The 18,038-nt window shown below is 40.6% G+C and overlaps 1 protein-coding gene across 11 annotated transcripts in view; it reads right to left on the reverse strand.

Moving 5' to 3' along the window:
- Positions 1-1,707: 1,707 nt before the first annotated feature.
- The window catches only part of LOC101025291 (SAFB-like transcription modulator), a 55,799-nt gene continuing 39,468 nt past the window's right edge, over positions 1,708-18,038 (reverse strand). For 9 of the 11 annotated variants that reach the window (XM_031661656.1, XM_031661654.1, XM_031661652.1 and 6 more), the window contains 12 exons: positions 17,441-17,590; positions 17,099-17,202; positions 16,830-16,996; positions 16,285-16,370; positions 15,903-16,066; positions 13,273-13,453; positions 12,422-12,546; positions 11,414-11,584; positions 10,259-10,570; positions 10,018-10,159; positions 6,331-6,491; positions 1,708-2,766 (listed from right to left, as the gene is read on the reverse strand). In XM_031661656.1, the coding sequence (XP_031517516.1) occupies positions 2,658-2,766; positions 6,331-6,491; positions 10,018-10,159; positions 10,259-10,570; positions 11,414-11,584; positions 12,422-12,546; positions 13,273-13,453; positions 15,903-16,066; positions 16,285-16,370; positions 16,830-16,996; positions 17,099-17,202; positions 17,441-17,590 (1,872 nt within the window). In that variant the 3' untranslated portion in view covers positions 1,708-2,657. Of the gene's footprint in view, positions 2,767-6,330; positions 6,492-10,017; positions 10,160-10,258; positions 10,651-11,413; positions 11,585-12,421; positions 12,547-13,272; positions 13,454-15,902; positions 16,067-16,284; positions 16,371-16,829; positions 16,997-17,098; positions 17,203-17,440; positions 17,591-18,038 lie in introns of those variants that run through there. The other 2 variants (XM_031661649.1, XM_031661657.1) reach the window with 2 other exon arrangements.

Raw genomic sequence — 18,038 nt, forward strand, 5'->3', positions numbered from 1 at the left:
GGCACATTTTCCTCCATTCTCTTGGCTTTGAGGAGACTGTCTTCCTTCACGGATCACGAAGTCAGGAGTTCAAGACCAGCCTGGCCAACATGGTGAAACCCTGTCTCTACTAAAAATACAAAAAATTAGCCAGGCATGGTGGCAGTCACCTGTAATCCCAGCTATTTGGGAGGCTGAAGCAGGGCAATTGCTTGAACCCGGGAGGCAGAGGTTGCAGTGAGCCAAGACAGTGCCACTGCACTCCAGCCTGGGCAACAGAGGGAGACTCCATCTCGACGACGACGACGACAACAACAACAACAACAAAATCTCTAAATAGGCCAGAAGCGGTGGCTCACACTTGTAATCACAGTACTTTGAGAGGCTGAGGCAGGCAGATCATGATGTCAGGAGTTTGAGACCGGCTTGGCCAACACAGTGAAACCCCAACTCTACTAAAAATAACAAAAAATAGCTGGGCATGGTGGCAGGTGCCTGTAGTCCCAGCTACTCGGGAGGCTGAGGCAGGAAAATCTCTTGAACCTGGGAGGCGGAGGTTGCAGTGAGCTGAGATGGCGCCATTGCACTCCAGCCTGGGTGAATGCCAGACTCCATCTCAAAACAACAAAAAACCCTCTAAATTTGGTTTTCACTATTGACCCTGAGCCAGCCAGGTCGCTGCGAGCTGCTGCTGGTGATCGCTGAGGGTCACTCAACCTCAATGACAGCGTATCAGATGGTTTTGTCAGGTTTTCTGAACTTAAAAAAGCACTCGCCATGGTGATTTGAGTAAAAAATAATTACCTATAATGTCTATAGGCTTGTACCCTTCAGTGTAAGTACAGAAAAGACTGAAACAAATTAAGGATCTAATGTTTAAAATGCAGGTTACTATCCAGATTCCCATCTGAAAACAGGTCAGGGTCAGTAATTCTACCTATGGCTAGGAGGATTCTTCTGAGTATTAGGTAGGCGAACGTACTCAAACGCTTAGCACATTGCCCAGCACGTAAAGCGCTTAGCCAATGTTAGCAGCTGTATGATAATCCCTTCTAAGAAACATAGTCCCACTCTACAAATGAGGAAACACTGAGAAGTGACATTCTAACCTAAAGTCACCAACGTTCACTCCAGTGGATACTGAGGCTTCTCCTGTAACACTCTACAAAATGTTGTGATCAAGAAATGAAGTAGACCTCCCTCACACCAACGTACACACCCAACCTGCTCCCACAACTGTCGGACTGGGAATGGCAGAAAAGGTAAGAAATCCAGAGAAGTCCCCACAGTGCCAGTTCCCCAAAGGACCAGAGACCACGGTACCTTGGTTGCCCATGGCACTGGGAAGTGTGAGCCATCTCATGGCATGACTGTACCGAGCATAGAGAGTGCTGAATTTACCAGATATCTAGACCATTTGGATTTTTCACCACTGATTTATATAAAGGAATGTGGGAAGCTTTTTTGAAAGAACAGCATTTACCTTGAAGGGATTTCCTAAAAGAGATGCCTTTTTAAAACAATGCCATAGGATTAGTGGTTAAGTCTCTAACACATGAACAGCATATGCTGCCCAGCTACTGAGGTGAAGAGTCTAAGCTAGATTTATTTCTGAGGAACAAAGACCAAAAGACTGCCTTTAGAGCTCTATACCTAGTCAGTCACCTTGGGCTGAACTACAGAAAGAACTGGACAACTAACACCTAAAACGCTGAAAACAAAGACACATACAATTCCAGGTGTGGATTTTTATTTTCACAAAAAGACAACAATGTCTTCCCACATACAAGTATTTACAAAACCCAACTGATTCACCCATCTAGAACCTGGGTTTTTTTCCACTTCTCAACATAGTTGGGAACATGGAAACATTAATACCCACACAATTCCCAAAGATGGAATTTATCCATCAAACAATGCAGATTACCTAAAAGTGCACTTACCTGCACAACTCGGTCTAAGAACCTTGTGAAACAAACCTCATGGCCAAGGTTTCATGAATCTATTTGGTTTCATACCATGCAAACCTGAACAAGTGTGCTGCTACACTAAACTGAAAATCGGTTCTCATTTTACAATTAAAAAGGTTCTCAACACTTTAGCAACTATACAGAATATGAAGGTTTATTTCAAAAAAGATTACATTTTTTTTAAACCAGGATACACAGATGCACTTAATGTAACAGTACCTTCTGCAAAAATAGGTTACATAATACTCAGAAATGCAATGAACAATCTTATTCTCTAAAAATTAGACAGCTAAGACTTCTTAAGCATAGACAGCCTTCAAAATGGAGGCTGAACATGCCTGGTGAAAAGAAGTAACTCTAGAGCCAGACACCACAGAGCTAAGGCTGCAAATTAAACCACTACCACACAGCTGCAAACTACTCTTTATATTCACACAGCGTTAAACAAAACGACTTCAATTCCATCTTTTCAAATGTGTCTCGGTGCTGCAAGAAAAAAAGTTGAATGATACACAAAACTATTAAAAGTTACAACAGAACTATTTAAACATCTTCTCCAAAATTGAGAAAAGCAATCATGTTAAATTTTTAAAAAGAAAAGTCTGACAGAACTCTCAAGCAAGTCAGAGGTCCTTTTCATAAGTAGTCAAGTAGAGTTTACAGGAGATTTCAATAAATTATCATAAAACCATGGCAGAGAGCTCATTTTCAGAATCGTCGTGGAGGTCCACCCTTAAATGGCTTAAATCCGGAGCCACTTCCTCTTGGCATGGAATTGCCACTGATTTGTACAATTCTATTAATTGGGGATGCGTTACTGAAAAAGGTTTAAAAGAAAAAAAGTCAGAGAACAAAGAACAAATCATCACTGCAAATACTTACGCAGCACTTAACATTTGCCAGGCACTGTTCTTGGTACTTTATCCAAAATAAATCATTTACTCTTTTCAACAGTCCCCTGAGGTCTGAACCATTACTAACCCCACTTTACTGATGAAGAAAGAGATCTGGAGGTTGAGGAACTCGTCCAAGGTCACAGAGCTAATAAAATGGTGGAGCAGAGATCTGAACTTGGGCAATCTCACTTTGAAGTCCCATTACTTCAGAAGCCAGTTGCAGATCTGCATGTGGATGGACTACAGCAGCAGATCTCTTAAGTGTGGACCCCAAACCAGTAGCAGTAGCACCAGCTGGGGGCCTGTTAGAAATGCAAATTCTTACCCCCATCTCAGACCACTGAGAAAGAAACTCTGGGGGTGGGACTCCCAGCAACCTGTTTTTCTTTGTTCTTTTAAATATATATATTTTTAGACAGCGTCTCACTCACTTCACCCAGGCTGGAGTGCAGTGGCACAATCATGGCTCACTGTAGCCGCTTGACTTCCTGGACTCAGGTGATTCTCACACTTCAGCCAGCCACCAGAGTAGCTGGGACTACAGGCAAGTGCCACCATGCTCAGCTAATTTTTTAATTTTTAGTAGAGACAGGGTTGCACCATGTTGGCCAGGCTGATCTCGAACTCCTGGGCTCAAAAGATCTGCCAGCCTTGGCCTCCCAAAGTACTGGAATTACAGGCAGGAGCCACCACGCCCGGCCAACCTGTGTTTTAACACATCCTCCAAGTGATTCTGTTGTTTGCTAAAGTTTGTGAGCTAAATTATAGGAAGTCATTTAAAAAATATTTCTGGAATCTTTATGTGTAATGCAACAGAGCAGATGTTAGTAACACAAAAAAGCAGACCCTCTCCTCCGACAAAAAACCTTTAACAGGCCAGGCACAGTGGCTCACACCTGTAATCCCAGCACTTTGGGAGGCCGAGGTGGGCGGATCAAGGAGAACTGCTTGAACCCGGAGGCAGAGGTTGCAGTGAGCTGAGATCATGCCACTGTACCCCAGCCTGGGTGACAGAGTGAGACTCCATCTCAAAAAAGAAAAAACTTTAACAAACCAGGAGATAAAAATTTACAGTGAAGGCCGGGTGCAGTGGTTCATGCCTATAATACCAGCACTTTGGGAGGCTGAGGCTGGAGGATCACCTGAGGAACAGGAGTTTGAGACCAGCCTGGCCAAGAAAGTGAAACCTCCATCTCTACTAAAAATACAAAAAATTAGCCGAACGTGATGGCACACACCTGTCCTAGCTACTTGGGAGGCCGAAAGAGAATCACTTGAACCCAGGAAGCGGAGGTTGCAGTGAGCTGAGATAGCGCCACTGCACTCCAGCTTGGGGGACAGCGACTTCGTCTTGGAAAAAAAAAATTATCTACAGTGAAATGGTTCAGGCAGAATCAAACTAGATTATAAAAAGGCTTAAATGCCAGACTAAGGAATCTGGGCTCGATCCTGTGACTTGGAGCAGCTGCTTGTTATAGTTTTAGAGCAATAAATGGTATAACAAAATGAGAGTTTCAACAGTTCAATTTACAAATAGGGTAATGGAACACAAAAATAATAATTTGGGAAGATCAGATAGAAGCTAAAATGAGGAATAAGGGATAGTTATGATAAACTTTTTTTTTGTAGAGACAGAGTTTTGCCATGTTGCCCAGGCTGGTCTTGAACTCCTCAGTTCAAGCGATCCACCTACCTTGGCCTCCCAAAGTACTGGGATTACAGGAATGAGCCACTGAGCCCAGCCTGAGAAACATTTTTTTAAAAAATGGAGCCACACAGCTGGGTACAGTGGCTCATGCCTATAATCCCAGCACTTTAGCAGGCCGAGGTGGGCAGATCACAAGGTCAGGAGTTCGAGACCAGCCTGGCCAACATGGTGAAACCCTGTCTCTGCTAAAAATACAAAAATTAGCCGGGCATGGTGGTGCACGCCTGTATTCCCAGCTACTCGCTTGAACCTGGGAGGCAGAGGTTGCAGTGAGCCGAGACTGTGCCACTACACTCCAGCCTGGACAGAGCAAGACCCCGTCTCAAAAAAAAAAAAAAAAAAGAACCACACTTAGAAATTTATGGTAGGAATGAAGAAAGGTAAGGACAAGTCCCGTTTTTCCAGTCAGGGTGAGTGAAATGGATGGTGGCATTATCAAATTAAAAGAAGCTGCAGGCAACAAAAGGGACACAAAGGTTTGAAACAGGAGAAGAATGAGTTTGACTGTGACCTTGAATTCATGGATGCAGCAAAGCACTTACATGGCAATGGCAACATGAAGCTGAAAGGAAACAGCAGTGTCTAAAGCTTAGCCATGGGAAGGAGCCTGCAAAGGCAGTCACAAGGGCAGAAAGAAAGTGATGGTGCCCTAGAAAACAGACTCCCTCAAAATAAAGATAAACGACCATGTGAAACAGTGTTTAACCACCAAAGAGTCGAAAACCATGAAAATAAAAGAATCTATATCAGGAGAAAAGTCATCAGTGACCTTTACAAACCGGATACAATGAATGTTGAGCTTGTGCAAGCAGAAGTAGCACACTTACTGAAGTTTGATGGTAGAAGTGACCATGGAATAATAGTGACCTGGGTCACTGAGTCAAGTCAGTATCTCTCCTAAGAGGAATGGGAAAGAAAGGAGGACGTGAAAGAGATGGGGAAGCTGAAGACCTGCTGGCTGAAGGGCCACATCCGACCTCGGTGTGAAGAGAAAGTAAAGCTCGCCTCTTAACGTATGAATAGATTTTGTGTTAAATGTCTAAAAGCTCTGCCAGGAGTTATTTTAAATAACAGGGAGGAAACAGAACACACTTTCAGTTTTTTCTTCCTAAGAATTTGAGGAATGCTAGGTAGGGAACAAGATGATGGTTCCAATGTGAGGTTAAGACTCATTATCTAGACTGGTTGCAGTGGCTCCCGCCTGTAACCTCAGCACTTGGGGAGGCTGAGGCAGGCGGATCACCTGAGGTCTGGAGTTCAAGACCTGCCTGGGCAACATGGTGAAACCCCGTCTCTACTAAAAATATAAAAATTAGCTGGGCATGGTAGCGCATGCCTGTAGTCCCAGCTACTTGAGAGGCTGACATGAGAGAATTGCTTGAACCCAGGAGGCGGAGGTTGCAGTAAGCCGAGATCTCGCCACTGCACTCCAGCCTGGACGACAGAGTGAGACTCCATCTCAAAAAACAAAAAACAAAACAAAAGGATTCATTATCTACTGGATCCTACCATACATACATACCCATATCTAGATCAACTTGCCAGAACGTGACTGAATTCATTTACAAGGAAGAATACAAAGTAACACATTAATATCAGCTGTTCTGCACACAGTCTTTTGGAGACTCTGAGTTGATACAGGGAAATGTTCAGGCCGACCTAGGGTTTTCACTAGTTGCAGTTCAGTCTCTCAGAAACTATAATGACTTTTATAGAAAGGATCAAGTGTTGGTTGTGTGCTGGCAGAAAAAGTCTAAACTGGTTAGTAGTTATTTACCTTGAATGTTGGGTTATCATGCCTGCTCCTGCCCGGCCATCACCCATTCGCCTCGTATCATGATAGCTAGGCCCTTGAGAGGGTGGACCATGCCACTCTTTCCTTGGTCCGCTTGTGTCCCGTCCATGGCGTTCAACCACATGTCGCTCCTCAGGATAGTGCTAAAAGAATAGCATATGAAAAGTCACTTGGGCAGGCGCAGTGGCTCATACCTGTAATCCCAGCACTTTGGGAGGCTGAGGCAGGAGGATCATCTGATGTCAGGAGTTCGAGACCAGCCCGGCTAACATGGTGCAACCCCATTTCTACTAAAAATACAAAAAATTAGCCAGGCATGGTGGCCCACACCTATAATCCCAGCTAGTCAGGAGGCTGAGGCAGGAGAATCACTTGCACACTCCAGGAGGTGGAGGTTGCAGTGACCTGAGATCACGCCATTGCACTCCAGCTTGGGCAACGATAGTGAAAACCCATGTCAAAAAAAAAAAAAAAATCACGACACCCTCAGTCTCGGTCTCATACCAACTTATATTTTTAATGTCAGAAGCAAATTAATAAGATGTCTGAGAAGATAAAAGGATGAGTAGTGCAACAGCATATGGAAAGAGTTTGTATCTATTTTGTAGTGAGAAGCTACTCAGGCTTCAGGGAAGGGTATGGAGGAAATGATTCAATACTTTTTGTTGTTGTTGTTTTGTTTTTTGAGATGGAGTCTCGCTCTGCTGTCAGACTGGAATGCAGTGGTGTGATCTCGGCTCACTGCAACCTCCACCTCCTGGGATGGAGCAATTCTCTTCCTCAGCTTCCCAAGTAGCTGCAACTACAGGCATGTGCCACCGTGCCCAGCTAATTTTTGTATTTTTAGTGGACACGGGGTTTCACCATGTTCGCCAGGATGGTCTTGATCTCTTGACTTTGTGATCCGCCCACCTCAGCCTCCCAAAGTGCTGGGATTACATGTGTGAGCCACCGTACCCAGCCAATTCCTGTTTTTAAAAATAATTTTTGGAGACATGATCAAGTGCTGCCTAGGTTGGAGCAGTTGCTGGTACTGAGGTCTGGAGCAACACTGTTGCTACCATAACTCACTGCAACTGTGAACTCCTAGGCTCCAGCAATTCTCCTGCCTCAGCCTCCTGCCTAGCTGGGACTACAGGGTGCACACCACCATGCCCAGCTAATTTTTTAATTTTCCTATGGAGATGGGGTCTCACTATATTGTCCAAGCTGGTCTCGAACCTCTGGCCTCAAGTAATCCTCCTGCCTTGGCCTCCAAAAGTGCTGGGATTACAGCCATGAGCCACCAGGGCTGGACATTAATTTCTATTTCTACATTTTCTAGCACCCAAGGGCTTTTTGACCCTTGATTATTTCAAATACTTGGATCTTATATTGACTGTAAGAACGCACAGACAGAGATCAAAACCTTAAGACAAGCCACGGCGGGGCCTATGATCAGCCTATCAGGACAACATGCAAACAGCACAGAAAACAGGAGTTGTCAACTTATTTTACATCATACTAGTTAGTGCTATGGCACTTACAAGGTGCTACATCTGTAACTACGGAAAACAGAGTAGCAAACACGAAGAAAGAAACTGTAGAACTAGGGATCTAAGGAAAGAGAAAGCAAGCATTGTGATACTTAGCTTACAGGAAAGAAAGCAGAAGGTACCCACAGAGAGGCTTAGATATAATAGTGGCAGAACAATTTACAGACTAACACTATGAAAAAGAAAATTTTCAAGGGAGGATACAAGATCTCCTCCTCAGGACACATTTTCTAAAAGGACATCTGAATGCAGAGGGCTGGTCTTTGAGACTTTCTTAAATTTTACTGTAAACAAGGCAGACTTATCTGGATTATACACTCAGTCTTAAAAATTCTGTTTAGGGGGTGGGCGTGATGGTTCATGCCTGTCATTCCAGCACTTTGGGAGGCAGACGAGGGTGAATCACCTGAGGTCGGAAGTTTGTAACCAGCCTGGCCAACATGGTGAAACCCCACCTCTACTAAAAATACAAAAATTAGCCAGGGGTGGTGGCGCACATCTGTAGTCCCAGCTACTCGGGAGGCTGAGGAAAAAGAATCGCTTGAACCTGGGAAGCAGAGGTTGCAGTGAGCCGAGATCATGCCACTGCATGTCAGCCTGGGTGACAGAGTGAGACTCCATCTCAAAAACAAATAAACAAACACACTAATATGTATTAAAATACAAAACAAACACCAGCATATAATGGAGACACACACACTGCACAATTCTTTTTGGTATATAATTTATGAAAGTATGTCCTAACTGTGCTACTATCAACCCATGTGCCAGTATTTCATCAGTAGAATACTTTTAAATGAGGCAAAAGGTTTTTGTTCATTTCAGTCTCTAACAGATGAAGATACTTTCCTCTGTCCAGCTCATTAACTTACAAAATATTCAAGTCAATATAAGTGTCACAAGAATAAAAATTTAAATATATGTAACGTTACACTCATCTATCTTTAGGATATGAAGACAAAAAACAGACAAAGCTCTATTTCAATTTTACACTTTAAGCTACTTAAATGAAGCAGGAGAAAAAGATGTATGTGTGTATACATATATATATAAATATATACACACACACACACACACACACACACATATATATTTTTTTTTTTTTGAGACGGAGTCTCGCTCTGTCACCCGGGCTGGAGTACAGTGGCCGGATCTCAGCTCACTGCAAGCTCCGCCTCCCGGGTTCACGCCATTCTCCTGCCTCAGCCTCTCGAGTAGCTGGGACTACAGGCGCCCGCCACCTCGCCCGGCTAGTTTTTTGTATTTTTTTAGTAGAGATGGGGTTTCACTGTGTTAGCCAGGATGGTCTCGAACTCCTGACCTCGTGATCCGCCCCTCTCGGCCTCCCAAAGTGCTGGGATTACAGGCTTGAGCCACCGCGCCCGGCCACACACACACACACACACACACACACACACATATATATATATATATTTTTTTTCTCCAGACAGGGTCTGGCTCTGTAGCCCAGGCTAGAGTGCAGTGGCGCCATCTTGGCTCACTGCAACCTCCAACTCTTGGGCTCCAGCGATTCTCCTGCCTCAGCCTCCAGAGTAGCTGGGATTACAGGCGCACACCACCACACCCAGCTAATTTTTGTATTTTTAGTAGAGATGGGGTTTCACCATGTTGCCCAGGCTGGTCTCAAACTCCTGAGCTCAGGCAATCTGCCCACCTTGGCCTCCAAAAGTGTTGGGATCACAGGCATAAGCCACCATGCCTGGTCAAGAATATTTTATTAAGAAGGAAAAAGTGAAAAGGAAACACAAATAGAGGTCACAGATTTCAGATCCAGTTTGAAAGCCTCAATTTCTTAAAAAGAAATAAAACCAAAGTTATCATTAGACAGGCTCATTTATCAAATTAACAATTCTTAAATTTCACTAGGAAGTTTAATCAAAATGCAGTATTTCAAGGCTAGTACCTTAACTCTTTGGACTGCTGATGGTCAACTCTGACAGTAAAGTATGAGAAAAATTCAGATTAATTTTAAAAATTAAAATTAAAAATTAATGCCTCTCAATCATTCCAATCTAGCTAGGCCATATCAAAATGTTACTGTATATCCAGAGTAGCTCATGAATCCTCTAAATGTATGTGCGCAGGCTGGAGGCAAGCCTCCCGCAGCATTTACCTGTGATCCACCTCGGTCTGTGATGACTCCTCTGTCTCCCTCTCTGCTCCCGTACCCCGAAGCGCTGCTACGATTCCCAGGGGGAGCACCTCTCACGCTGTGCCCTGATACTTCTCTCCCAGATCGTTCTGGCCTTTCGACTCTGTTAAACAAAACATAAAAACATACATGATCAAAACTTTAATTTTTTTAACCCCAAGGCATGAGACCACTAGGAAAGCATTATGAAGTACACAGCTACCTTGTTTCCCGTTTGTCAGTGGACATACTTCCTTCACTTTTCCAGCTGGTGGGTCTGGAAGGATTGGGCCCTGCCTCTCGAGGATGTCTAGGATGAGTGATATCAGGCCTGTCATGAATAATCACCGTTCTCCTTTCATCTCGCTCCCCTCGAACTTCTCGCCTGTCTGATTCTCTAAGTTCGTTTCTTGGTGGAGGCTCATTTCTTCTGGAGTCACTGAAATTTTTGGGATATCTTTCGAAGCTTGGATCTTCCCTTCGTGCAGTAGGTCGTGCTTTTTTCCCCTCACTTTGACCAACAAAGCGATCCCGCCTATTGATTAGAAACAAAGAATATAGGTCCAAGAAGTGCTTACTTGAGTGCTTAATTCTTCTTAACTTTGTCTGCATAACCTATAATGATGAAACCAAAAAATGAACTTAAGGCAAAGCCATGGAAAAAAGCTAGTCATTGATTATTACAACTCATTTTCTTTCAAACTGAACTAAGTGTCTAGCCTAAGGTTGGTTTTCTTAGTGTTCAGGAGAAATGATACCAAACACTCAAAGTTGCTACCAAGCTGAAGAATGTTTTACTGTTCTTAACAGTTGAGGCACATCCAAAGCGATCAGTGCTCCCACAGTTTTAAAGATAAGAAGAGGCCGGGCGCGGTGGCTCATGCCTGTAATCTCAGCACTTTGGAAGGCCGAGGTGGGTGGATCACTTGAGGCCAGAAGTGCTAGACCAGCCTGGCCAACATGGCAAAACCCCATCTCTACTAAAAATACAAAAATTAGCCGGGCATGGTGGTGGTGCATGTCTATAATCTCAGCTACTTGGGAGGCTGAGGCACAAGAATCATTTGAACCCAGGAGGCAGAGGTTACAGTACGCCAAGATTGCACCACTGTGTTCCAGCCTGGGAGACAGGTGGGACCCTGTCTCAAAAAAATAAAAATAAAATAAAGATAAGAAGATAAAGCCAACCCACTTAATGGTGTTCTAGTTAATTAGTTTGGAATACTGAATCACATTCCCATTAACAGAAACAAAAACCATATAATTTGTTCTGAGCATTCAGTTCTGACCTGGTACTTCTTAATGAAGATTTTAGGAGAAACAGAGTTATCACTAGCAAGGCTCATAAAATAAATGTAACAATTTTCAACATATCTACCTTTCAAAAGAGGAAGACTGTACTGCTGAACTCTCAGGAAACCTGCCCCTCTCTCGGTGATCAAAGTCATTAAATCTGTTCTGTTGACGAGAGTAGTCAGATCCATGGCCAAATCGTGCATCTGTATCTAGAGACAACTTTTTATTCTCGCTCCAGTAAGGATCATCTCGCCTTGAAGAGAAATATTTGCTCATTTACATAAATTAGTTCTACAGTAATCAAACGACATTTACTTGGAGTCATACATACCACATGTTAGAACTGTGGACACAACAGGGCTAATAAACTCAAGACATAACACACTCAGGAGTACAAACTAGCAAAGACTTAATTGTTGAATTACGTAAAGTCAAATAGTGTGAGAGGAATTTAACGGGAGAGAAAAATAGTTGAAAAACTGCATGTCTTATAATTATTAAATGGAAAAGACAAATAAAATACTTGAAACCACTTTATAATAAAATTCTAACCAGCAGTTCACAACCTCTTCAGTTATCCTTAACTTTGGAAACATTAGAGTGGCAAGTCAGAAGCACAGTTCATTCATTCCACCTATTTCTCTACACAATCAACTCATTTTAATAGAATTTATGTTAAGAAAATTAAATGGGCATACTTATATTTTTAAATCTATATGAAGTATGAATCCAAGCACACAACAGAATGTATCTTTCAATCTCAAGTTTATGACTTCCATTTCTATACTATCTGCACTACCTTTTTAAGAATGTTCAAAATCTGTTTAATTATTATTGAATCCTACTACGACAATGTATTTCCAGTCATAATGAAAAACGTTTGGCATCAGAAAGGTAGACAGGGAAAGAAATGCAGACTGTTCCCACTTGCCAGTGCACTGGGTCTACCCCAGTACTGTAATCCTTCCCATCCCTGTTGATCATGACTTTTATTTCAGTGATGGGAATCTATACTTTCTAATTCTCTAGTCTTAGCCCAAAGGGAATAAAACAGCAAGTGTAACTGTTAAGGAATAAAGTGAGTAACTACCTATGATCTACATCACGTGGGCGTTTCAAGGAATTCCTTTTTTCTTGTTCGTAACGAAGTTGCTGTTGTTGCCTTCTGAGTTCCTCTCTTTCTCGAGCAATCCGTTCAGCTTCCTTACGACGTTCCTTCAGACAACACAGAAGGAAGAACCAACCAAGGCAAAATGAAAACATAAGATAAGTATACATGCAACCTTGTTTTAATCCTGTCGCTAAGAAACCATCATAAGCAAAGACCAGGCAAAACACAAACCTATGACACCTAAATTTGATTTCAATAATCTAGGCTATAGCTATTGTTCTGCAACATTAAAAATAACAAGGACTGGGTGGTGAAAGTTGGCAAGTATTTGGGAAGGTCAAGTTTAGTTTAATCATTCAACTAAAATAAAAGCACCTAAAGGGAATTAGAAATAGCGTTCTTAATATGTATGGAGACTAAGTGCCTTAAAACCCTGAGGTGCAATTCTGCAAAGAGAGGCATTATTTCCTTCCAGCCTTGGGAAATCATTCCCACTATAATATGTAAGGAAATCATTATTATTTTCTAAGACTGGGATAGTGACAGAGCCTGGATTACAACTACTCTGGACTCATAGTCCTATGCTCAGACTATTAGGCTGCCATGATATTGCAGAGCTAGAATTATTACCAGTTATCTAGAACAAAGTCACTACTAACTGTATTTTTAACTAGTACCTAATTCACTGTTATCTTTCAGGGACACTTAAAAGCTCATTAGCTAAACTCATTCTATAGACGCTTTACAACAAGTAAAGCAAATTTTAGGGCTAAAATCACAGAGTTTGAAAAAGGTGAGTTATTTAAGATGAAAAGATTTTCTGACTGCACCTGTTCAATACGAATGCGTTCCCTTTCCAAGCGTTCGCGTTCCATTCTCTCTCTCTCTAGTTTTTGCCTTTCAATTTCTAGGCGCTCTCTCTCTCTCTGTAAGCGTTCCCGTTCTTCCCGTTCACGAATTATTCTAATGCGTTCTCGCTCTCGACGCTCTCTCTCTGCAATCTCTCTTCGTCTACCAAAAATCAGTATTTAGAAATACTTAAATTATGCTAGCACTGTGTGAAAGAGAATAGCTTTGAATTTGAATTTTTCCTTGAGGTTGGCAATTTAAAATTTCAACTCAATCTAAGTAGTTTTAATGTAATTGGAAAGAGAATTCAAAGTAAAACTTTAAACAGATCCCAATATTTTCACTTATTTATAAATAAGACTGTCAACTGAGCAGCTAAATTTTATAATAGAGTAGTTGCCTCTTAGATGATTCCTGTTTAAATAAAAATCACTATAATAATAGTCCATTAATTAATTGACATTTTAGAAGGATGTAATCTGCATATATAAATTTACAAAACTACAACTTCCAACACCTGTTTTTGATGGGAAAAAGCTCTAATGCCTATTATATATTCTATTGTATCTGCTTAAACAAAGTATATACTTTATTTTGATGATTTGGGATCATAACAATGAACATCAACAATAGCAAATACTACATACAACAAAATGGTGTCTTTAAGGGCTATTTTGGAATGTTTACTATCCTATAATAGATGGCTCCAAGTAATGTGTTTTCTGAGTCAGAGGTAGTTCAACTGTTTGCTGAACTGAATTGTTATTGTATTAGACTTTTAATGTTATTTTCTTACTGTAAGGTAGTCAGTGTCCTTTTCTGCCTATCATTGGCATGTCTTTCTCTAGTAACGCAGTGGTTCTCAATGGGTCAGTACTATTTCTACAGAAATCAATGGGGTATTTTTAATTATCACAATGACCATGGGGCAGATACTAGCATTTAGTGTATGAGGATGAAGGAATCTAAGCATCTTATTGATGCATGGAATAGTGAGGATAGTCGTACACAGTAAGAACCATCCAACACTTCTCATACCTTTCAGATGCCACAATGGACATTCACACCATTAAAAACAACCAAATGCCTTAAGCAAAAATAACATGTGAGTCTAGAACTCAACCCCATTTTTAATAAATACTAAGTTTGTCTGCTTTGATATGATTTATGTATTTTAGAATTTCCAATAATGCAACTCCATATAAATAGAAGGAAAATTATACTTTCTTGAGACTTTTACCAAGAGTTGCTCACCATTTCAGAAATCATGTCATAATGTCAACACTACTTCTGGTATTTACTAACCAATACAACATATCAACTGACATACAATGTCAGTCTGTATCTGGAGCTGTCCCATTCTCAGTGAGTCTAAATAGGGATGCAAACATCTGACTACTTCATTAAGTCATGCCTAAACATTCCTATCTGGAATACATATTTTTATTATAAATTACTTTTATTTCTCCTTTATATTATAGTTAAGCCATTACTTTTATTTTTGGAAATTATTAGTATAGGTTAAGTATGTTACGCATCAGTTTCATTTCAGGAGAGTAAAGGCATTGCAACATTTTTTAATATAAAAGGGATTTTGGTCTCATAGGGTTTGAGAATCACTGGTCTAGTTGCCCCTCAATCCCACTCTCCTCTCAATCTGTTGTCAACTAAATAAACAGGAAGCTAGGCACATTTGGACTTCATCTTAAAAAAGAGAAAATGGGTTCTATGTGCTATATGGATTACTTCCTTTTAGTAAAGTTGTGTGTCAATTATTATGCAGAAATAACCTAAGTTGCTAAAAGTATCTCTGGTAGTTCCCAACACTCTCATGAATGAATAGATGAAATCCCATGATAAGTAACCCCTGGACAAGATAGGTTAACATTTGAAATAATATACTACAAAACACACCCACAAGACTATTTTAAGTGGCATCCAAAAATTGATATACAAAAGTAAACTGACACTCATGATGAACTGTTGAGATATGGCCACTAAAAATGGAAACATCTTGCTTTGTTTATATTTTCCATTTGTTTTAAAGAGAATGCTTGCTTTGGGATACAATCTGAATACCATTAGGCTCACAGGGCAAATCTTCCTTCTCTTAGGCACTAATACAAACAATAAATTTTTGCTAAATTTGTTAAAATGTCAGATTACAGTATTTGAACAGTACAGCTACTCTGAAACTGTCTTATCTCAAATTTTTCCTTTAAAGTCGTGTTTTTTATGGCAGCAGCTTTGGTGTTGAGGAAAGAGCATTGGACTTGGAGTCAGAAGACTTGGGTCTGAGTCCCGACTCTGCCACTTGTTAGCCATGTGGGCATTGGAAGAGTCATTTAGCCTCTCTGGGCCTCCACTTTTTTCAATTGTATAATGGGCATAACTAGCCTTACAGAACTGTTGAGTTGGAGATAACAGATGGAAAGCACTTGGTAAATTGTAAAGTGCTATGCAAACTTAAGAAATCATTAGATGCTACCGTACTTCTTTAAGGTGTTAAACAGTTTTCTGTGGGAATACAATTTCCAGAAATCTGGCTTATAACCAGTGTTAAATATTCACCTATATTTAACGACAGGTATAAAACAGACCCTCTTCCTACCTTCGAAGTTCCATTGCTCGTCGCAGCCTTTCAAAACGAACTAAATGTTCTCTCAACCTTTGTTCCTTCATCTTTTCAAAAGGCAAGATCTCTTTCCTTCTGTAGTCTTTATCTCTTTTTTTATCTAGACTAGCTCTCTCCTTTTCCTTACTTCTCCCATGAATCTATAGAAAAAAATTAGAAGAACACTAGAAATTAAAATATTTTGGGGCTTTATTTTTCAAGTTTAGCAGGTCATTTAAAAAGTTCAAATAACTAGTAACATTTCCTTTTTCTTGGGTTTGCTAGCATGCAAGTATGCAAAGATGGTTACGGAATAACAGAATTATCTTCTTTTGTAAACAGCTGAAGTAGAATACAGCCATCTTGATCAGAGACTTACTTTCTCATATCTTCCTCTTCTTGATGGTCTACAATGATCTCCTTTAGTTTGGTCTAATATTACCATATGTCCTGGACTCTTTGAACCTAAGGGAATAAAATTATATAAAATAAATGTCTAAAAATTATCATTGAAAAAGAAAATACGTATGTAAAAATGCTAACTTCTGATAGTCACACACCAATACAAGAAATAAAAAACCTACTTATTCTACAAGAACTTAAATGCAAAGAGTTTTTTAAACAGTTCAGTCTGCTAACATGAATACTTTCAGTGATACCAAAAGATCCTAATTCAATAGTACTAATCAATGACCATTTTAAGTCAGCCCAGAATAGCAAAGGAGGTTAGCTGGAAGAAAACATTTGTTTGTTTCCCCAGAGTAGAAAAGAAGACAATTACTCCTGCTAGACCTCCTTTCCTACCACAATGACACCTAACAACAAAGCTTACACCTCTGGATTATAATTTCAGGTTTTCCCTTCCATTGTAAAAATTAAGCAGTAGAATGCATTAGAAAGGGATTGAAAAGATATATGGCATACTTATTCGCTTCTTTTCTTCACTTTTTTTAATCGATTCTGATGTTTGGCCACTTGCTCCATTATCATTCTTCTCATCTTTACCTTCTATTTTCTTAGTATCCTTGCTTTCTTTTTTTTCAGATTTCTCAGATGATCTTTTCTCTTCTTTTTTGACAGAGGCTTGTGTCCTGACCATACCACCCCAGACAAAAAAACCAGAATGAGTACTTTATAATGTACCAAAAAAGTCTGTTTATCGAAATAAATAAATAAAAATAATAAATCCTTACTTGCTACTTCTATCACTCATATTTTTTTTATCTCCGGAACTTCTTGAACTACTCTTTTCATCATTTTCTTTCTTCATTTCTTTCTTAGAGGGATCACCTTTTACCTGAAAGGTTTGAACCAGAAAAACAATTTATACATATGGTTACATTTTTGTGATTATAAAAAGTGTGTTAATGGCAGAAAATCTGGAAAAGATAGAAAATTATAAGGAAAGTAAAAACTACAAACACATAAAAATTAAAAATAATTGCAAATTCTACTCCCTGCTACTGTTAACAGCTATGAGTTGAGAACTAGCCATCAAATTCGACTTGCTTGGATAAACAGTTAGGCAGGCTTACTTTTTCAACAGAAATCAGCTGTCCATGCAGCTCAGTGCGATGAAGATGTGCAATGCACCTGGACACCTCTGTGCTTGAAGACATAGTTACAATGCCATAGCATTTTGCCCCAGGACTTCGAGCATTTGTAACTACTTTTGCACTCAGAACCTACAAAATGAGACTGTACTTTAGAGAGTTTTACAATGTTCCAACTACACACACTTCTAGTTCCAACTACACACGCTTCTAAATACATGAAACTTCAAAACGGAAACTATGTATTAATTCAGGGTGTATCTTATTCTGTTTCATATATATATGTATATATTTTTTTGAGACGGAGTCGCACTCTGTCGCCCAGGCTGGAGTACAGTGGTGTGATCTCGGCTAACTGCAACCTCTGCCTTCTGGGTTCAAGCGATTCTCCTCCCTCAGCCTCTCAAATACCTGGGATTACAGGCATGCAACACCACATCCTGCTAATTTTTGTATTTTTAGTACAGACAGGGTTTCGCCACATTGGCCAGCTGGTCTCAAATGCCTGACCTCAGGTGATCGGCCTACCTCGGCCTCCCACAGTGCTGGGATTACAGGCATGAGCCACTGCACCCAGCCT

This window comes from Papio anubis, unplaced genomic scaffold (genome assembly GCF_008728515.1).
Source record: "Papio anubis isolate 15944 unplaced genomic scaffold, Panubis1.0 scaffold216, whole genome shotgun sequence".
Lineage (NCBI taxonomy): Eukaryota > Metazoa > Chordata > Mammalia > Primates > Cercopithecidae > Papio > Papio anubis.